This window comes from Esox lucius, chromosome 17 (genome assembly GCF_011004845.1).
Source record: "Esox lucius isolate fEsoLuc1 chromosome 17, fEsoLuc1.pri, whole genome shotgun sequence".
Classification (NCBI taxonomy): domain Eukaryota; kingdom Metazoa; phylum Chordata; class Actinopteri; order Esociformes; family Esocidae; genus Esox; species Esox lucius.
Genome location: NC_047585.1, coordinates 24,248,604 through 24,271,306, shown reverse-complemented (window position 1 = coordinate 24,271,306; position 22,703 = coordinate 24,248,604). Strand labels below are relative to the sequence as shown.

The 22,703-nt window shown below is 41.1% G+C and overlaps 1 protein-coding gene across 1 annotated transcript; it reads left to right on the top strand.

Annotated features, from left to right (window-relative positions):
* The first annotated feature begins 13,591 nt into the window (after positions 1–13,591).
* Positions 13,592–21,871, top strand: park7 (parkinson protein 7). The gene is given in 6 exon segments (NM_001304038.1): positions 13,592–13,721; positions 15,378–15,479; positions 17,423–17,482; positions 17,764–17,833; positions 20,832–20,918; positions 21,421–21,871. Coding segments are annotated over 6 exon segments (570 nt in total). The 5' UTR covers positions 13,592–13,631; the 3' UTR covers positions 21,582–21,871.
* Positions 21,872–22,703: the final 832 nt, after the last annotated feature.

Here is a 22,703-nt window from a genome sequence, read left to right as displayed (position 1 = left end):
TTGCAAGTATTTATCCTAGATTTCTAAATAGGGATACCAAAGTTAGTTGCTCTTAAAAAACTTTTTTTTATCATTCAAACCCCAAACCTAACCCTAACCCGAACCTCATTAACCTACCATTTGCCTAAACCTGGGGATAGGAAAACTGTTTGTCGCCCTTTTCTGATTTAACCACCATTTCCATGCCCGCCATGGAAGTGGTCAGGAATCTTTTGAATATTTCAGACCTTTGAATAATTCAGACTCAAATATTTGGCCTATTCAGTTTGTTTAAATCAAACCAACTCATCTCTCTTCGAGTAAGTTAGTGTGACAGACAAAGGAAGTCATTTCAGGATGCAGATTAGCCAACATGGCCCTGGAATGTAGTGCATGACCACCCCCACCTAGTGGACAGACAGACAGGCTTAGGAGGATAGGCTGATGAGATGAGGATGAATTGCAGAAGTATGAAAGAAGGGACATGCCTTCTTGCCTTCTACATATTTAGTCATTCACCCCTTGGCAAGTCAGACAATAGCTGTGCATTCGCCAACTTAATCTAATTCAGTTGAGGAATATAAGAATAATAAAGCATTACATTTTTGGTGCCAGCATCTGGCTATAAAATGCACACAAAAGCTAATAGGAAAAATCGAATTGCTAAACCATCCTTATGGAGCAAATTGGCTTAAACCTTTATTTAAATAGTTTCATGTCAAGCTAAAATGTAAATGCTAGTTGCCCAGTTGACATTATAGCCCTGTGATTGGAATGTATGGGGCTGTGGTTGTGGTCAACCTTATTCCAAGAGAATACTCCCCATCGCAACAACACATGGTTAATATTGTAGGCTACCCAGCGTCCGGAGATTGTGTTAGGCATGTAAGAAATGACATCAAACTATTTTCAAGATGTATTTTAGCATCAAGAAAATGGACAGAAATTCCATTTATTCAAACCCATATTGTGAGAGAGATGTGCTTGTGTTTGCATGAAGGTAATTACAGTGGGATTTGATGTTGTGGTGTGCCTAGAATTCCCCGGCTTTAGATCAGGAGTTAGGTGCCCCACCCCATTAATAGCACATATGGGAAACCCAGCTGTGATCAGAATTGGAAGACGGAGAGGGGAAATCGATTTCATTTGCAGGATTATTGGTGGAACCAAGATGCTGTTTGTATGAAACATAAAGTCTCATTTCAGAGGTTAGGGATAGCATTAGATGGAGAACTCTGGAGTGTTTGTTTTATTCAATGAAACCTTAATGAAATTGAGAAGCCTCTATAGAATAGTCTGCTGTATGTGCCCCCCTCTGCTTCCTGCCTTCTTTGGAGGGGTTTCTAACACTTCTAACTTTTTTATGTTGCCTGTATCATGTAAAAGAACAAACATAATTATCATCACTGAAAGCTTATGTTACACAATTGGATTGACTGATGAACAAATTGCTGTTGTTACTGATTTTATAGTTCATTTCTTACCAAGGCCATTAAAAATGACCCATGGTAATAATTCACAGTAAGTCTCATCTAACCCATGCCAGCGATATGAGATAGCCATTTTGGCGATGAGGGCGGAACTGCCATGTCCCTCCTCTTCCCTGTCCTCCACCTGTTAACAGGGGCACTAAGAGGTACTCAGCCTGTTAGAGTGGGGAGGTGTCACTGATCACTAAACATGAAATACTACAGGGCCTGCATGGCATGACAAGACAAGGCGGGAATACTTTCCCAGGGTTCTGACAGCACAACAGCTGGGTTTCTTTCTTCCCTCAGTCCTCTCTCTCTCTCCCTCTTTCTCTTCTTGCCCAGTGCCAGGTCTTTGTATTCCCACATGCGTGAGCCAGGAAGGTGAAACACTGCGAGACGGGAGGCTGTAGTGCCACAGTGGTGGCAACAGGGGTTGGGCCCATCAACCATCCCCACAGGCAAATGGGACATGACGAAACAAAGAACACTTGACAGGCTTCCTTCCGGACAGCACTTTCATTTAGGTGTTGACATACTTGGCAGGTACAGTTTAATCTTAGCCTCGTGGACGGGAACCGAATGGCTGGCCAGTGCCCGTGCCCGTGCCCGTGCCCGTGCCCGTGCCCGTGTGGTTGGGTGAATGCGATGTCTTTCTCTGTCTCATCTCCTTTGTTGAGGGCAGAGGTCGTGTGGTGTCAGAACAAGATTTCACATGCCACTGTCACCGTACGATAACAACTGACAATGGAGGCTAAGGGATAACTGGCACCAATATACTGGACACCTTGGTGAGAGTGTGTGAGCTGCCCAGTGTGTCGTTATTGGTCATTTTATGTGGATGCACGTTGTCCACATATTCCCAAACCTTGGATGACATACACGCACTCAAACGACCGGAAACGCTCTCACATGAGCATACTTAAGTCGTATTCTGAGGAACTCATCCCACTGCCTCTCCTTTTTGTGTGACACGTTTGTTTTTAGTGGTAATGATTATTGGTTCAGCCAACTAGATACAGGCTAGTGGAAGATGATGAAGGAAATTGCAAGATTCCAGCATACAGGCTCAGTATTTTGAGAGGGTGAAAGCTGAGCCATCTGAAAAAGAAAATATGCCTTTGCTGCATGTCCATGAGTGAGGGGCCAGTGTTTTGATATGGACTCGCTGTGGGCTGGGTGAAGAGAAAGGGAGAGAAGGGAAAAGGGCCCCTGTCTGGGAGAAATAGCTGAAGCTCCGTTATGGGGCTTAAGTCTCCATCTATCCTAATAAAAAACACTTAAGCCAAACAGCCCCCCTTATGCTCTCTCTGCGTCTGGTCCTGGGAGCTACCTGGAGGCCCTCCACAGAGCCTGTTTAATAATGCAGTCCTCCAAGTACTGTGCCGTTGCATGGACTGCTGGTTGGAGAAAGGCCTGGGGTTGCACGGGTGCACACTGGGAGAAGACAGTACTGTACTGGGCTTAAGATACTGTTGTGGTGGATGTGGAGGGAGGCTAAATGAATCCGTCTTCACAGTTTTGCCATATTTATTCATAAGACAGATTTCAAGTTAGATACAGTATTTTGGTCCCTCCAGTTGATATTAAATTGCATTACCAATGCAGAACACCACATTTTGAAGAAACACTACAACATCTGTAAGTGGTAGTGAATCCTGTTCTGCTTTACGCTATGATGTGCACCACTTACGCAGTAATGAAAGACTTGTGATGTTGTTACTGTTTAACCGGAATGAAAAGTAGCATTCCTTATTGGCGCTGCCCGTTGTTTGACTGGAGTTTAATGCAGACAATCAACAGGGAGAGGAGTTAAGTGTATAATACATTACGGAGAGCCACCTCGCTCCTGGCCCTGATCCTACCGCTGCTGCCACTTTGCGTTATGTGTCTAGTAAAGTACTTTAAACAGGAACCGTGGAGCACCACAGACTGCAGACCTCCTTTGCATATGAAGTAAACAGCCGCATGATATTGGGAGCCTCAGTGAAACTAGTCACTGTAATGTAGAGCTGGATGTAATGGTTCTCAAACCAGGGTCCCTGCAGGAAATGCCTCTGCCTTGACTTGGTCACATAGCTTTTTTTACTACCGGCCAAAAAAAACCCACTGATTACATTGATTTTGGCAGAGGGAATCTGTGTAATACAGGTAGAAGGTGTAATACAACGCAATGTTATATTATTCATCAGCAGTTATTATTCTTCAGCAATGTCCTTAACTCTTGGCAACATGGGAGATGCGCTATCTACTTCATCATTCAAGTTCAACGCAGTATCTATCATATCTCATTTTATTTTTATGAGTTCAGTTTTTAAAGGTTTCCTTGTGGCAAATGTGTAGAATTGCAGGGTACGAAGCCTCATTTCATGGAAGCGCATGAAATTAGCTTAAAATGTATTACTGTACACAAACATGCAAACATGCAAGCAGTACAAACATTTTAATGAATCAGCATTTATTAAATTGTTTCTAAATGTATTGTGTTTGCCAATACACCAAGCAATAGTTAGATTGAGGGGACTTCAATCTTTTTTCCAAAGCATCAAGATATTTCATTGTTGCTTAAATTAGACAATAAGAATTCAGTGGTTGTTGGGGCTTAGGTGATCTGTTTCAAGGCTGTTGAGACTCCTGATATTTAATAATGAAACTGGCTCAAGCAGAGTCTCAAAGACATTCAAGAGGATATTTAAGGTTGTTTTATCACCAGTTAGGGCTTTTGCTTAGTCCCAATCAAAGCAAAGTTGACACTTTTGTTTCCATTCCTATTTCGTCCAATGAGAGTTCACATTGCTCAAATTTTAATGGAGCAAATTTTGTAAACAAAAACCATGTGGTGTTTTATTCATTGGACAGATGTTTGTTGCAAAGATAGAAACACAATAGTTCTCCAAGTCGCTGCTCTCAGAACATATGCATATAGAAACCTTATATACATTGGTTGTAGGACAACTAGTATCAATAATTTGATGAAGGTCATCATACCACACAAACATATCTTTTTGATCCCAAGCTGCCCCTTCTGTCCTTTGCATCACATACTTGTAGATGCTTTATTTTCTGGTGGATTCATTCTGACGTGCACTGCTGCAGGCATATTAAAACTTGCTATATTTGTCTAACTGGAGTTGGGGATGAACTGGTTATCCTAGAAAGGGGGCTCGGCTCCAAAAAGCCTGAGAACTACTTTGTACACATATTGAATGTGCAGGTTTTACTGGAGGAAGTTGAATGCCCTTTCTGCAATGTCCTCTTTCAAAAGTATATGCTATGCGAGTCTGGAGCTAATGGTTGATATTTTTTGAGGTAAGTTTTTATGTTTTATGGTAAGAGTTGATCTTTGATGAGGTTAGAGTTGATGTGTGTTGAGGTTAAAGTTGAAATTGTTGAGGTAATAATTTATATTTTTTTGAGCTACGAGTATATATTTGTTGAGGAAAGAGTTTATGTGTGTTAAGATTAGAGTTGATCTGTGTTGAGTTTAGGGTTGATGTGTGTTGAGGTAAGAGTTAATGTGTGTTGAGGTTAGAGTTGGTGCGTGTTGAGGTAAGCTTTGGTGTGTGTTGAGGTTAGAGTTGATGTGTGTTGAGGTTAGAGTTGATGTGTGTTTAGGTTAGAGTTGATGTATGTTTAGGTTAGAGTTGATGTGTGTTGAGGTTAGAGTTGATGTGTGTTGAGGTTAGAGTTGATGTGTGTTGAGGTTAGAGTTGATGTGTGTTTAGGTTAGAGTTGATGTGTGTTGAGGTTAGAGTTGATGTGTGTTTAGGTTAGAGTTGATGTGTGTTGAAGTTAGAGTTTATGTGTGTTTAGGTTAGAGTTGATGTGTGTTGAGGTTAGAGTTGATGTGTGTTGAGGTAAGGGTTGATGTGTGTTGTGGTTAGGGTTGATTTTTGTTGAGGTCCTAGCGTATACAGTAGTGACCGGGGAATAGTTTACTTACATTTAAGCCAACATCATTCAATGCTTTGTTTAATGGTATTGTTCTGTAAAATACTCACAGTGCTGACTAACAGGAAATATCATTAAACTTAAGGAAGAACAGGATATTCTATCCTTATCTGTTAAGGTCCTCTACTCCATGTCCTCCATCCTTTAGGTGAAGATCCAATACTTTTCTATTCATCTTAAAGCGACCCAGAGCCCAGAGAAACAAACTGTTGTATAGATGTACCATTGATTTCACATTCACACATCCAGACTTAAAGGGACTATGGGTTGCCCATGAATCTCAAATCTGTGTGCTACCAAGCCACAGTCTGTCAAATGAACATTCAGTCTGTTCTGTAAACTGGACAGATTATTCACTCAATAGGATCTCCCCCTTTCATCCAGCAAACTACAGGCCAATCCGACCGCTGACAGCCTGGTGATAGCATACAGATGGAAATTAAGTAGAGTGGTGGAGTGGAGTGGTTCTCTCTGTCGACCACAGCAGGTTTAGCTGGCTGGCTGGCGGGCTGTGAAGTCATGTACTCTCAATATTGTACAACACTTGAACTTTTTACGTCCGTCTTGGATTCCCATGTACTCATCACTCAAAAGATTTTACCTCACACAGCTACTCGTGGCCCACAGAGTTACACAGCTCATTACTTAAGATCCATATAGGAATGCTGTCACCACCAAAATTCCTAGGCACCTTACCGTTTGAACAGAAATCTTAACAGAAATACATACCTGTATAGTCTTAGACCCTACAGCGGGGGGCTGCATTTTGATCATCAGTTTATCCTTAGAATAAGTTGTTCTTCTCTGTCTAGCAATAGCCTACTGTTTATCCTACCTGTAGCAAAACAATCTTGTTTAAACTGAAAACAAATATTTATTTTAATTTTACATTATGCTGTAAATTGTAACATTCTCTTATTTATTATTTATCACTGAACAGGAAATACCTAATTCTGTCATATGATTTATATCTTCTAGTCATTATTATGTTAGTGATATGGTCATTGTTGTCAATCCATCAGATTCCACTACTGGTGGAGTAAATCACATTGACTGTCTCTGAATAATGCAAAACATTATTTTAGTCTATTTGCAGGTTTTCTCTTCTCCCGCTTATCAGCAAACAGGGCATTTTTCTCCTTTCTTAGGGGTTGAATGAAAGGCCCCAGCTCTTTTCTTGTGAATCAAGGCAGAGGAGAGGCCTGGCCCTGGACTGATTCATGTCCACACACTGGCAGGATGTTATGCATGGATAATTGATTGTGGGAGCAGCATGGCCACCGTTGGATCTTGATGGTGCTGCCGAAATGTCACCTTACTGATGTTACAGCGGTGCAGATATTAAAGGCACTTCTCTCAAAGGCTTCCATCCCAGCCTCATCCTCTCCCACTGTGTCTGGGATGACAGCGCTCTTCTGTTTGTCAGGGTTTCATTTCAGACAGGCACATTTTGCATGCCCTGCCTTATCTGCACAGGACAGCGCACCCACTTCGAGAAGAAGCATTGAACATTTCCAATCATAAGAATATATCACCTTTCTCTTTTATGTGTAAATCAAATGTATGGGAATAGCAAGAAAAAAACGGACATAATTGAGATACCAGTGTATCTGTCTACAGGTAGTTTGTATCCAAATGCTGGAAAATTTACTCTCCAAGCTAAAAGAGTCCTTTCCAACAATAATAAAAATAAAAAAAACATTTATTTAAAGAAAATATTTCCATGCTAGTTCTGACAAGCTGTTGAGGGAAGATTGTTTGGAAATGTTTTGGTCACATTTACTTTTAGTGTGAGGAATGTGGTTCATTTGAGCTGGTGTAGGTCAGGGACAGGTAGGTTAAGCAATGTTAATACTTAAGGCTTATTATACTGGTAAACCTGGAAAAAACCTGTATGCTTCCACGTTTGTATAAAGCTGCTGGTTACAACAAGCCATTTCTAAATACTGTAACAGGCAAGACACAAGGAATGGACAGAGTACAAGTGTTATTGGCCCTGGAGAGAATTTATTAACCAAAAAGTGGAAGAAATGAAAGAAAAACAGAAACAAAACAAAACAAAACCACCTTGGCGGGGACCAACATCCCGCTCTTCTGCCTTCCAGTTGCTGTTGCTGCCCGGAGCTGCTTTACTAGAGGCCCTTACAGACCTTGATTAAGGGCAGGTGTGCCTCATCAAGGGGTGGCAAGTGAGCTGCGTTCAAGGGCCTCATTTGGCAGCCCCAGGCCAGGTTGTTCTCCCCTGGGGCCTTGGCCCAACACTGATACAGGACAGGGTGTGTGTATGCTACAATAAAAAGAAAGTAAATTAACCAAAATCACTGTTTCACTCCACAGTACTGTACACCGCCAATCAATCTGCTGAGAGACAGGAATGCTACTCAATAACGTAACATTTACCATACATTAGGTAGATTTACTTTTTCCATACAATATATAATATACTTTTTTCCACTTCACCCAGAAAAGAGATAATGTACTGAGGCCTCTGTTTCTCTGCCTCGTCAACAGACTTCAATCAACATGCAGCGCTGTGCGCTTCGCCATATAATCAAGTGTGAATGAACATGTAAACTTAGCCAAGTATTAACAGAACTTGGCCTTTCCTCACTACACACCGGGCTTTGCAGGCATGTGAATCCTCACTAGCGTGACTGAGGTAAAAAGCAAACAGCTTGAGATGGTTAAAGTACCCAAAACAGACAGGTGGGGAGAGAGTATATTATTGGGGGTTTGTAGAGGAGACGGAGGAGGTGAGAGCATTAATAGTCACCATATGTGTGTAATGCATTGGAGGTCTACAGTAAATGACATTATCCAACCCACAACACCAGCCAACTAAGAGATGGGCGTAACGTGGCCTGAGACAGCTACTGTGTGGAAAATGGGCCGCTGGGTGTGATATCCATGCACTGATCGGTCACACTGTGTTTTGGGGGAGTAATGGGGCTAACGGCAGCTGCCTGGTTCACCTGTCCTGTCCCGTACACTGCTGTCCATCAGCAATTCACATGCCGCCACCGTCTTGTGAATGATGAAGGGAATTTCACATGTAACACAACATCTAATGTGCGACAACATTTAATAGATCCCTGTCCCACTGTTTTTCTTGAGTAACACGGCTTTCTATATGTGTCTACAATGATTTCATTGTGATACACATTACCACAGGTCTCCATTAAAGCCAAGTCACCACGTTTCTGGCAACTCTTAGTTACTTGAGCTATGTTTCCTGGAAATTGTGTCTGTTAAATTGGTCTTGTGTACATTTCTTTGGTTAAGGGCACAATACTTCTTTTTTTCAGGTTTTATGAAATGTGTAATATTTGGCTTGGCTGAAATGATCAAAATCTATACAATGTATTGTTGAGACACATAAGGCTACAGTCACTCTAATGTCGATAATCTGAATATTCCCACTCCAAGTGTATCAGTGAACCACAGATCACCCCGTGAGACAGGAGGGAGGCTGAGTCCGGGAGGCCCCAGCAGAACAGGGACGGGTAGCGGCCAGTGGGCATGGCCTCTTGCTCTGGCACCACTTCGTTGGGCGCTCAACACTAATCCTGCATGTGTCTTTATTACCCTCTCTGTGGGGTAATGCCGAGGGTGGCCAGGGGGTGGCCAGGGGGGGACCAGGGGGTGGCCAGGGTGTGACCAGCGGGTGGGGGTGCTGCTGCAGGGACTAGTGCTCAGCCTCAGGGTTTGAAGATAGGCCACAATGCATGGCATTAAGGGATCAAATGGGGCCCAAGAGAAAGAGACTCTCATAAAAAAGAGACTACAGAAAAGGGGGATATAAAGAGGGAGGGGGGGGTTGTGATATAAGCAGTGTCACTTATAACCCCCTTGAAAGAGTTAAGGAGAAGGGCCGTGGTTGTAGTGCAGAGAAATTATTGAAACCCAAAATGTCTCTGGGACAATTGTGTGTACACATTAATGACCTGCTGCCTCAATTTGCAATATTTTCTCTGTTGGTGGTAAACCACGAAAATTCAACCAGATTTACAGGTGCTGGTCATAAAATTAGACATTTTATCAAAAAGTTGATTTATTTCAGTAATTCCATTCAAAAAGTGAAACTTGTTTAATGTATACATTCATTCCAAACAGACTGATATATTTCAAGTGTTTATTTATTTTAATTTTGATGATTATAACTGACAACTAATGAAAACCCCAAATTCAGTATCTCAGAAAATTAGAACATTGTGAAAAGGTTCAATATTGAAGACACCTGGTGCCACACTCTAAACAGCTAATTAACTCAAAACACCTGCAAAGGCCTTTAAATGGTCTCTCAGTCTAGTTCTATAGGCTACACAATCATGGGGAAGACTGCTGACTTGACAGCTGTCCAAAAGACGATCATTGACACCTTGCACAAGGAGGGCAAGACACAAAAGGTCATTGCTAAAAAGGCTGTTCACAGAGCTGTATCAAAGCACATTAATAGAGAGGCGAAGGGAAGGAAAAGATGTGGTAGAAAAAAGTGTACAAGCAATAGGGATAACCGTCCCCTGGAGAGAATTGTGAAACAAAACCCATTCAAAAATGTGGGGGAGATTCACAAAGAGTGGACTGCAGCTGGAGTCAGTGCTTCAAGAACCACCACGCACAGACGTATGCAAGACATGGGTTTCAGCTGTCGGATTCCTTGTGTCAAGCCACTCTTGAACAAGACACAGCGTCAGAAGCGTCTTGCCTGGGCTAAAGACAAAAAGGACTGGACTGCTGCTGAGTAGTCCAAAGTTATGTTCTCTGATGAAAGTACATTTTGCATTTCCTTTGGAAATCAAGGTCCCAGAGTCTGGAGGAAGAGAGGAGAGGCACAGAATCCACGTTGCTTGAAGTCCAGTGTAAAGTTTCCACAGTCAGTGATGTTTTGGGGTACCATGTCATCTGCTGGTGTTGGTCCACTGTGTTTTCTGAGGTCCAAGGTCAACGCAGCCGTCTACCAGGAAGTTTTAGAACACTTCATGCTTCCTGCTGCTGACCAACTTTATGGAGATGCAGATTTCATTTTCCAACAAGACTTGGCACCTGCACACAGTGCCAAAGCTACCAGTACCTGGTTTAAGGACCATGGTATCCCTTGCCTGACCTTAACCCAATAGAAAATCTATGGGGTATTGTGAAGGCCACTATCAGAGCAACCTGGGCTCTCATAACACCTGAGCAGTGCCACAGACTGATCGACTCCATGCCACGCCGCATTGCTGCAGTAATTCAGGCAAAAGGAGCCCCAACCAAGTATTGAGTGCTGTACATGTTCATACTTTTCATGTTCATACTTTTAAGTAATATTAAAATTTTCTGAGTTACTGAATTTGGGGTTTTCATTAGTTGTCAGTTATAATCATCAAAAATAAAAGAAATGAACACTTGAAATATATCAGTCTGTGTGGAATGAATGTATACATTATACAAGTTTCACTTTTTGAATGGAATTACTGAAATGAATCACATTTTTGATGATATTCTAATTTTATGACCAAAACATAAAAAATAATGTAAGTGAATGGTAAACATTTTGAAAATGTATATTTTTCCTGTTAAACCTTGTTAGATGAATGGAGTGACCTTCTGTCCACTAATTGAGTTTTTATTTTATAATAACTGTAGTTCTGCAATATAAAAGTTAAAAAAATCAAGGTTCCCTGAAATCAAGGTAGGTTGTTCAGCAGGAGTTATTGAACTGGCGCCATCTTGTGTCTGTTGAATGGCCATCTGCTAACTCAGGTGTTTAACATTCACTCATAGTCACCTTGTTTTACAGATCCTTCCACACACAGGCCTCCAGCTGGCACCTGAGCTCTTGGCAGCATAAGGTAATATCGTTGAGATGCAATCAAGATTATATGCATGTCACTCATCACCTGCTCTCTGCGGCTCACAATGCGTGAAACAGACACGAGATAAAGTCTGTACACAGATGGGCAGATAAAATGTCCCAAAATATTCATCCAATCTTCAACTGCACTGGAACAAGCCCTTCAGAAATGGTTATACCTGAATGGAAGGAATAAGCAACCAAGCGAAGTTACCACAGAGTAGTTGATGTATGACTGAAATGTAGCAATTTAAAAATATATATTTAAAAAAAAGAAATATTCTAAAATGTTTTAATCTCTCTCCACAAAACCAATTTGACTGTGACCATTTTGAGTAGTTGCACCTCTTTCCTAAGAATCTGAAGCAGGGTTTGCTGCTGTATATCTTAACCGAACAGGGCCTTTGCATATACATCCACAACGCAAAAATGAGTTCATTTCCATGTTTACACCGTTTCATATTCAGAGCAATGGTAACAGGATTACTTTGTGACAAAAAGTAATTTGTGGAATTCCCTCATTTCTGTCTGTGGATTTCCTTTTTTTTCTTTCTGAAAATGATTCTGTAGTGTAGAATCCCCGGTGGTTGTGTTCCAGAAGCCCTTCAGGTTTGTGAGCAGACCTCTGTGGTGGGCCAGATAAAGCAAAGCAGAGGCAAGGCCTGGCATGGCCTGGCATGCAGGAGGCAGCATTCACAGGGGAATAATAATAAGCTAGAGTTCACAGATCAACACTCAGGCTCCTGCTTCTCTAAAAGACATCGATAAGAAGATTTCATCTGTGGTCTAAGAAGCAGAACACATACCAGAGAGAGAGCGCGCGCGTGAGAGAAAACTGTTCTGTAGTTCTGCCAACTGAGGATCAAAAGGCCTGTTCATATCCCTTGTTAGGATTTTTTTTTTTCTCAGCAGATTTTAGGCATTAAATTTGTAGTATCCCTAAGCACTATGTTGAAGGAACATAATGTTGGGGTGATCCAAGAGTATGAGTAGCCATTTGTGCTCCGATTTGGGAATGATAATATACTGAATCATTTTGACTCTTTTTGATCCTGACTCCAACAAATACCCACAGACCCAAAACACTTGTTCATAATATTTCATTAGAAATTACTCTCACTTCTCCCCTTGTTGTAAAATTTTGTGAATTGTTTTTAAGGCATCTTGTTTACCCAACAATGTTATTGGTAAAAAAAAAAAAAAAAGTAATAAACAACAAAGGCTTACTTAAGTTTTTTTTTTTTTAAACAGGAAAGACATATCTGCTCTGGAATATTTTATGGCCTTGTACAGATGGCTCAGAGACTGAATTTGCATTGTCAGTGTTTCAGACACTAATCCATATTCTTACCAGGTTACCTGGTTTGCAAATCACTCTAATAGGCATGTCCTGAGTGTGATCATAAACATGCTGTGAGCTCCTTCTGCAAAGAAATAAGTAAATTGATAAATAAATCCATGTTTTAAGCAAATGAGCTTGTGTACCACTGTGGGTCTGGCTCAGTTTATCCCAGCTGCATGTGCTGGTAATAACCGCTGCCTTGCGGATCGGCTCACAAGCACGCAACAAACAAGCTGCCGCCAGCACCCTCGACGCTTTGTTTAATCTGCTGTTTCAGTGGGCTCTTGTTCCTCGCACAAAAATGAAAGTGGATCTCTGCAGTAGAATGCACAGTAGCACATTAAACTGGGAAGGGTGCCTGCACACTAAAGCCCCAGACATTAAGTCTGGGATTTACACTGGAATATAATTCCCTGAGGTGCCTTAAGAGATGTCTTCTTCTGCTGGGAGGGATTTGGTGCAAAAGTTCTCAGACAGAGATTCAAAAACGTATGGTGACCTTCCTCTGACCGCTCATTTACATCAGGGAACTGAGAAAAACAAAAACAGTTTTTATTCCCTTTCCTATCTTTAAATTATTGCATAATAAACATTACATTTGTCCTTCATATTTTGAATAAAATATTTTCTGTCGCATTTTTAAAAACATATTTTCTGTTGGGCAGCAAAGAAAGTTCATAGGTGAAGGCATTTTATATAAAAACCCTTAAAGACCGCGTCAGGTATACAGATAATGTGTAGGTCAATGCCTCCCTCTGGTGGATGTTCTTGAATATACCTAGGCAGAAGTAAAAAAATAAATTTAAAAAAAGGCATAATGTTTAGATGAAAATGTATCGTTGTACACACTGCATAATAATAATAACGGATTTACGACTACAAATATCCAATAGTTTCCTTTTTTATATTCCATGTTGTTAATTTAGTTTAAAAGTTTACTCGTTTTGTTTGTCCTTTCAACCATCCTGTAGTGTACCCATGCGGGTGATGTCCTATCCAAAATAAAAGTCATCTGACAGACTTGAGGTCTGACAGTCATACACTGATTCGCTCAAAAATGGCAGGCAAAAGGGCATTAGTAATCCTCTCTAAAGGTGCAGAGGAGATGGAAACTGTTATACCCGTGGACATCATGCGTAGAGCTGGGGTTAGTAAATCTTTCGAGCTACCTAAGTTGATTATTAGCGTAATATATATTGGCTGCTGTATTGTAGCTAACTATTAGCTAGGTGGCGAAACATAACTCTGATCTAAATAGATTATTTCAGTAATCTCAAAATGTGAGTAGGTAAAGTTGCACTTAATGATAACTAATCGGTGTTATCTTGCTGGCTTTTTTTGTCAGCTATTTTAAATATCTACATTAGTGAAGCTACAGAAATTTAAACTCAAAAGCACAACATCACGAGAGTTCTGGATACGCGTGGAATGCTTCACCCGACCGACCTGGTCAGGATTTTGTGATAGTCTGTGGGTCAAAAGGAGTAGTTGAACATTATCTATCTTTCGTCAAGCGTTTCAGTAAGTTTTGGCGCATGCATGCAGATCTATTTCTAACCAATGTAAGCAGCTGACTGATGGTGAGATCGTTGCCAGCATTTAACTAACGTTATTGTAATCCAGCCCAATTTACTGTCCAGCTAACATCTCTACAACTCTCTGCAGTATGCATGCATTTTCTACATGGCTAGTGGCCACAGTAATACATCAGATTATGAAGCCATGTTATTTCTTAGCTGTTGGCACATTTTAAACATGGTGGCCAATGCCACTGCAAATGTCAGAGTTGACTGTGCTGCAACAGGAAGAATATTTCTTCATATTAAAAGTCCAGGCGTAGTCGGGGTGGGGAGGGGTTGCAGTTCGGTGGGCTTGGGATCCCATTGCTGCTTTTTGCGGATGATGTGGTCCTGATGGCATCATCGGTCTGTGACCTTCAGCACTCACTGGACCGGTTTGCAGCCGAGTGCATAGCGGTTGGGATGAGGATTAGCACCTCTAAATCTGAGGCCATGGTTCTCAGCAGGAAACCGATGGAGTGCCTCCTCCGGGTAGGGAATGAGGCGTTACCCCAAGTAAAGGAGTTCAAGTATCTTGTGGTCTTGTTCGCGAGTGAGGGGACAATGGAGCGGGAGATTGGCCGGAGAATCGGAGCAGCGGGGGCGGTATTGCATTCGCTTTACCGCACCGTTGTGACGAAAAGAGAGCTGAGCCGGAAGGCAAAGCTCTCGAATATACCGGTCAATTTTCATTCCTACCCTCACCTATGGTCATGAAGGCTGGTCATGACCGAAAGAACAAGATCGCGAGTACAAGCGGCTGAAATGGGTTTTCTCAGAAGGGTGGCTGGCTTCTCCCTTTGGGATAGGGTGAGAAGCTCAGCCATCCGTGAGGAACTCGGAGTAGAGCCGCTGCTCCTCTGCATCGAACAGAGCCAGTTGAGATGGTTCGGGCATCTGGTAAGGATGCCCCCAGGACGTCTCCCTAGTGAGGTGTTCCAGGCACGTCCAGCTGGGAGGAGACCTCGGGGTAGGCCCAAGACTAGGTGGAGAGATTATATTTTGACACTGGCCTGGGAACACCTTGGGATCCCTCAGTCAGAGCTGGCAAATGTGGCTCAGGAAAGGGATGTTTGGGGTCCCCTGCTGGAGCTGCTGCCCCCGCGACCCGATACCGGATAAGCGGATGAAGATGAGAGATTAAAAGTCCGATACTCATAGATTTGTGGGATTTTATTATTAATATGGGGCAGTGTGTCCTGATGTTCTGTGAAGTCGTTTTTGTTTGTGTCTACATCCCGCAGATTGCTGTGACATTGGCTGGGTTGACAGGCAAAGACCCTGTGCAGTGCAGCCGAGACGTCTACCTGGTTCCTGATGCCAACCTGGAGGATGCCCGCAAGCAGGTCCGTGCCATCCCATCCCTCTGTTCTTCACACTCAGCAGTCACATGCTTCCACAGCTGCCTAAACAACCCTAAACAGTTAAAATGGCTACTCCATGGATTTGCAGACCAACATTAGTTGCCCCAAAATAGACAAGGGAGAATGTTGAGTGGAGTTATATTTAAACATAGCCTAGTTTGTAATTTGTTTGTGGTTTTGTCAGCAGGACATGGTATTACATGTTAACAGAAAAATTGTAGTGATGTGACTTTGTGGGACACCGGTCCGTATATGTTGCACTGTCACTGGGTCTTCCAACAGGTTAGCCAGTAGCTACGACTAACTTACATTCAGTTTATGAGTACCTTTCAAAACAATTGGAAAAGAGAATAACATTTTCATGTTTTACAGCAAACTGTCATAAACAAGTCCCGCTAGTATCAGACTCCTAGCAGCAAAAAGTTGCATGGTAGGGTGAGAGGATTGTGCCTATTCCAGATAAAAAATAAATACAATTAAGTAGTTTTCATGATAGAAAATGCCTTGCTTTTTTTTCTACTAGTGGTGTGTATTCCTGAAAACAATGACTACAAAGACAAAAAAATTGGGCAATAAAATGAAAAAAAGGTGTGAACAACTTTAATTGTATATGTCTTCTTAATTTTGGCAAGGTGCTAAATCTTTACTGTAGAAATGATCATTCAATGGAGCTAAACACCACTACACATTCATCTTTTTTAAAGCACATATTTAATGAAATGCATTAATCACGGGAGTTAACCGCAAAAAAAACAGAACAGAGCACAACTGGCAGTGCTTTGTTAGGCTCTAAAATGCAGAATTTGAGAGCGCCTCATTGCACAAAACACATAATGGCAATGGTTCATTTTTGGTACCTGTGTAGGTTTATCCCAGTGCCAAGTACTCACTGTTGTGCCTTCTCCAAATGTTTTTTTTTTTTCTCAGAACGTCTTCTGTTGTATCTGGGTAATCAAGGCCCTCAACTGATTCAGTTACTTTTCTTTTAAGTGAACCTGTGGCTAACCATTTGTGCATTCTGTTAGTCCTGCTGACTTTTACAAGCCAGGCAGCTAGCTAATCAATTAACAAGCAATGAGCACGTACAACTAACAGCCTTGGCATCACTTGCACCCTTCTGAGGTAACTATGCTGTGCGCAGAGTTACAAAGTCTTGCTAAAGGGTTAGGGTTAGATTCACTCAATACCCACTCACAAAGCCTGAAAACAATTTCTAAATTGTTATCAAGAAAAATATTCCGATAAACACTGGGCAAAGTAGACTATAGTGTTTATTTTACGAATAAAATAAATTGCTTTTTTATATATAGTTCTGCAGACCACCTGCAGTACCTCCATGGGTCAATAGTGGTCCGTGGAGCACTGACTGAAAATTGCTGGTCTACATGTAGGCCATGGTGTCTGGCTAAAAGGATTACATGTTCCTGTCGTACCATTTGATTGATTGATGCATGCTAGCATTTGACCACTATTTGGAAAAAATCATTGAAATTAGTCAGTGAGCTGTCAGCTCAAATGTGGATAGTATTTGGGAATCCTGTTTTGGATGACCTATTTTGGCTACCAGTCTGTGTTCTCTGAAAATGCATGGCAAACATTGGCCAGAATGTTAACAAAATTCAAATTACTGCCCACTAGACCCAAAAAAAAGAAAAGACTGCTATGTGGGCTGGGTTGGTCCAGTGTTCTAAACCACGTTCTGGTTTCACAAGTACTGCTGCAGAATGCGTTTGAATCCTGCCCATTGCGCGTTCAGCAAAAACATAATATTTTGCTACATTTCCATCCAAAAAAGCACAACATATTTTATGTCTCTAAACATATCTTATCTTTAAATCAGATGTTTTCCCTTTTTTAAACTTTTGATGTCCAAGATGTATGCATCTGAAATTGGTGACATTGTATCTTGCCGTTTGGTGTTACAGGGTCCGTATGATGTGGTTCTCTTGCCAGGGGGAGCACTGGGTGCCCAGAACCTGTCAGAGGTAGGAATGCATTTAAAGATCCTTTGCGTTGCCAGTATAACATTTCACATGTATGTACAGTAATATTCATCTCTTGTATCGTTTCAGTAAGTGGTTTTGGAGGAACTGCTCTTTTTGTCTGTTGTACTGGAATGAAAATGTTTACATACCTAATTAATGGGAATAACTTATTTCCTTTAGCAAAGGAGCATTTCCTGCAAAGACAGTTCTAACACACATTCTGTTTAACAATGTGGTGACTTCTCTGTCTGTATGTGATTTCCATTTTGTTCGTCTTGTAGTCCCCTGCTGTGAAAGAAGTGTTGAAAGACCAGGAGGACAGGAAAGGGCTGATTGCTGCCATCTGTGCAGGTGCTGTTCTTTCTATGAGATACACATCTACAGTACAAATGAGGTCACACACTCCAGAGTGTATCTGTGTTAATGTCCACTAGTGGGGCAGGATTCTTTACATCACAGTCTGTACTTAAATGAGCAAATGCAAATTTTTGTTTAGTGTAAGATTGGAATTCCATTGGAATGTATTGGGTTGTCACGTTGTCTTGCCTTTCCGTTACCAGAAGAAACCAATCCACATTGATTAACAGTTCGTATTTTTACCCAAACTGAGAATGTTGATTTAGATTGTCATATTAGTTCCATTGACAAAGCCCACTACCACTCAGATTTTGAGCTTGGCTGTGGTGATAGAGGGCACTGGAAGGACGTTGTAAATGAGGACATAGGACTCTTGTGGCAGAGCAGAACGAAGGCCGTCCTAGAAAATGGTTAATGTCCCCACAGGACTATAATGAGCCTGCCAGAGAAGAACCAGAAGCAGTGTCACATTATGAACTGGTAATCTGAAAATAATGCTATTTATAATGTGAACAGAGGTGTGAAAAGTGCTTGACTTAATTCTACCATATTAAGTACAAATCTCATAGAGCCACCCCTCTCCGTTTCCTGCTCTCATCTTTCAGACCAGTGTTATTATTAGTTAGAATTCGCCAAGATTACAGCTACGTGATAGCTGTCATTTTAGGCTTATTTGCAGCTGTAAAGTCAAGGGTGAAAATGCATAATTCTGCCAATCCCAGGCTACTATAAAATACTGAACATGCAAGCTTTCAATATTCAAACCATAATTAATAACTACTGCGTCATCAAATCTGTTCACTAATGTGAAGTCACTAGATGACCATGTTTTCTACAGGATTCCGTTTTAGCAGTGATGACATTGATTGTCTTAGGAGGGGTCTGTGGGCAATTGTTTTTGTAGAGCAGCTGTCATTTAACCATGTTTGCAATATCCTCTTAAGTTGGTATCATCTTTCTATCTTGAACGGTTGAAGAGATACAGTTTTAGCATTTATTAACACATTATGAATATTGGGCTCCAAACATGGTCAGATGAGAAAGAAAACGTTCACTTGTTTATGTTGGGATAGCCTTAATGTGTTGGTTTTCTATTTTTATGCAGAAATGTTTTTTTAGTTTTAGTGATAATTAACACTATGCTAATTAAAATAATACTTTATAAACATTTTGGTTGAAGATAGACAAGGTTTAAAGTTGGTGCTATTGGCTTTAATGACCCAGAAGGATGACCGTTTTGAATAGAATCATCTCTGTGGTTGTCATTCAAACCCATATTAACTGCACATTTTAAAAGGTTATTGTAAGTAGTCACTGCATCAAAAACCGAAATGGAAGTGCTGAAGTTGGGCTAGTCTGAACATATCAACGTTGGTTTGGTGTTGATCGATTGAACGGTGTTGGACGAGATGCGTTCCCCATTGAAATGCGTTAGAAGCTAAATATTGGCATAGTTCAATTATGAAATATATCAAAACCACTTTTTCAAGCAACTAGAGATCCGGCAGTACAGACATTTGAGAGTTGGTTTCATGTTAATAGCTTTTATTGCTTAGGCTGTACAGCGGGCAAAAGACAGGAATAATGAGATTGTGAGAAATCTATAGCCGTGCTTGCTTAAAGCTTGACTCAACATTAGTACAGTGGAAGGCGACAAGTGTCAGAATGGGACCCTCTCAAGTCAATGTCTTTTCCGCTCATTTTTGCACTGGTGAGTGAGATCTCAAAGACCAGCCGCACCAATTGTGCCTTGAGTACTTGAATCAGAGCAGGTCTATGATCCGTGAAAACATTACTCAGGGTTGAGGACAAGTCCTCACACATTGCAGTGGAGGCACAACATTTTAAAGCAAGTTGAAATCCAGTTGGTATGCTGGGGATGTCCTCCAACGTTTTGTGTTGCATTCTGAGGATACCTCTGCATGCGTGTCCTTATCCATCTGTGTACGCAAGAACTGTTTTGCAACTGCATGTGCTTCAGCAATATTCAACTGTGATAACTCCCATGCTTAATAGCATCTGTCAGGTCTGTTTATTCTCCCTGTGGAAGCTTGTTTGGCTGGTCCAGTAGGTCAAGCACTTGCTCAAGGCGTACAATTAATAAGAAACTGGCCTTGGAGACCTCCCGTAGCAGCTTGACTTTTGTCCTTTTGTGCTCCACCATGCATTCCAGACATGAGGGGGATCCCGTCAAACTTGGCTTGATAGCTTTTAGGTGTTTGGTTTTGGTTAGTTCTGCTTTTATGGTGTTTGTCAGTGTTTTACCGTTATTTATAGTAACAAGCGCTTTGTGTCTGTATAAAGTTCCACACATCACAGTGAATGTTAGAACAAAAACTAAGCCATGAATTCTAAGGAACTTTCTGTAGACTCCCCAAAAAACAATTATAATGTCTAACACAAAAAACGTGGAGAATGTGAAGGGTTCTGAATTATTTGTGAATGGACTGAATATGTTGGTGTATTAAAGCATTTCACTTTAATGATATTTTAGTTTTTGTTTTGTTTTGTTTTTTACCCATATTCAGCCTATAACTGTCAGGCCCTGACATTGCCTCCCAGAGAGAACTGTAATCTTTAGACTGTAGGGAAGGCAGCCAAGGAGCATATCCAGTAGCTTTCTATTTATTAGCAGTCTCGGACATTGCCAATCTTAATGCAGGAGACACAAAGTTTTTTTTGTTAGTGTCTGGTTTTCCCTTTCTCTAAATAAGGCATGCAGAGGTGGATTGAAACCATATAGGTGGTTAATTATAGACCCTATTTCATGTTTGAATTAATGCAGTATATTCTAATGAATCTGACTTCTAGTGGTGATATCACTTCAGACTAGTCAAATGTTACAGAATCGTCATGCTATGTATATTGACTCAGTTTTGAAAAGGAATAATTTGATGCCTTAATTGTTCAGAGTACCTGTGTCTGTTTTTACCATTTTGAAATGAATGCTGTGAAGAGTTTTGGTCTAACTGTCCAATCCCCCTCACCCCAGGTCCCACTGCACTCCTGGCACATGGTATTGCCTATGGCAGCACAGTTACAACCCACCCTGCTGCTAAGGACAAGATGATGACTGGAGGTAAAGCACCAAACAACATGACTTCTACAGGGATATAATGATAACCACTAAGCTTGGTCACAGCCTCTAGTTTGTCTTCAAGATTTTATGCACAATTGACATCCACATGATGACTTCATACAGTAGATTTAGTGGGTCAGGAAAAGTAGCATATTTTAGTAGCACAATAGGCTCATCCAGGATTGGTGCAGCTGAACAATGACATAGAACTTTCTTTGTCCAGCAGATGGTGGTATAAGTTATTTTTCTTACATTATGATTGGATTATAATTTAAACAAGGTCATAATGCCCAACTAAATGTATCCAAAATGTTTACAGAACAACAGAAATGTATATAAAAAAAATAATAATAATAATAATGCTGCCTACAAGTAATTTATTGATGAAACCAAAATGTTATACATTTGTTTGAATCAGTACTCAATAATCTCCATTTGCTGACTGTTGTGCATAACTGTGGTGCTTCTTCCTCTCTTCACAACCCTCCCTTACACTCCCTAGGCCACTACAAGTATTCTGAAGCACGTGTCGAGAAGGACGGCCATCTGATCACCAGCCGTGGGCCAGGAACCAGCTTTGAATTTGCCCTGGCCATTGTAGAGGAGCTCATGGGGGCTGAGGTTGCTGCTACAGTGAAAGCACCACTGGTTCTGAAAGACTGAGTTGTGTTGAGCATTTTAGCCGAAAGCACTGCAAGCAGCATTATTAATTACACCCCAACTCAGCACTTTTCATCATTGTACCCAGGCCAACTACTCTACTGCAGGCAAAGAACAATGATTGACTGGATAATGTGTTAGAGTAATGAGATGGATCTGCCTTTCTTTCCTCCCTTGGTACTTGTTTTCCCCTGCACTGTAAGCATCAATGATTTGGGATTTTGAAATGGTTTTGTTATGCATTGTAAAATCATTCATGTTCTGAGGGGAATAAACCTTGGTTTGTTGCAGCTGTAATATGTGTAGATATAATAAGACAAGGTCATTTCATTTGACCAGTGTAGGCATTTCACACAGTGGGAACTAACAAGAGCAGTGGTCTACTGCCCTTTTTACACTTCGGTTAAAATCATCATCAAGGCGTAAATGTAGCAACAGCATGACATCAAAGTTAGATTGTTGTTTCATCATTCTTCACACACAGAATTATTCAAAGCACCGAGCAGGTTATTTTGGATGAATAATCTTACTGGTTAGACCATTTGAGAGTGCTGCTTTTAAGCATGGTGTTTGAGAGCTACGCGCCTGTGGGAAGCAGTATGTAAGAGGAAACCGCAAATTTGAGAGTTTCAAACAAACAAAAACCTTGGGAATAGGATCTGTCTGTGCGCACAGTCATGAAATACTGAGAATCAAGGATTTCACATGAGATGTCAGAACTGTTTAGTTTCACACCTTTAGGGTCCCTAAAGTGCAGAGTATCAAAATCAATGTGTTTGGGCAGACCTAGTGGTTCTGAAATCTAGGTCTGGGTTCAGCAATAAGGTTCTATTGGCTAATTACAAGTTACAGAAATCTTATTCTCATTTAATGATTAAGTTAAAATCACATCCTCAAATATACCAAAGTTCAAAACATGTATTTTGATATTGCACAAGTGCATCATACCCTGTGGAGAGCAACATTGATTAAACAAATGTAAAAAAAAAAAAGAATATCTCAAATTATACATTTTGCAGGTAGGCTGTGTGGTTATTTTTTTATGCTTTGGGGAAATGGCCGGGGACTGTCATTCTACCATTGGGGTGCTAGAAGAGTAGAGGTTTGACCTGGCAGCACAGCACT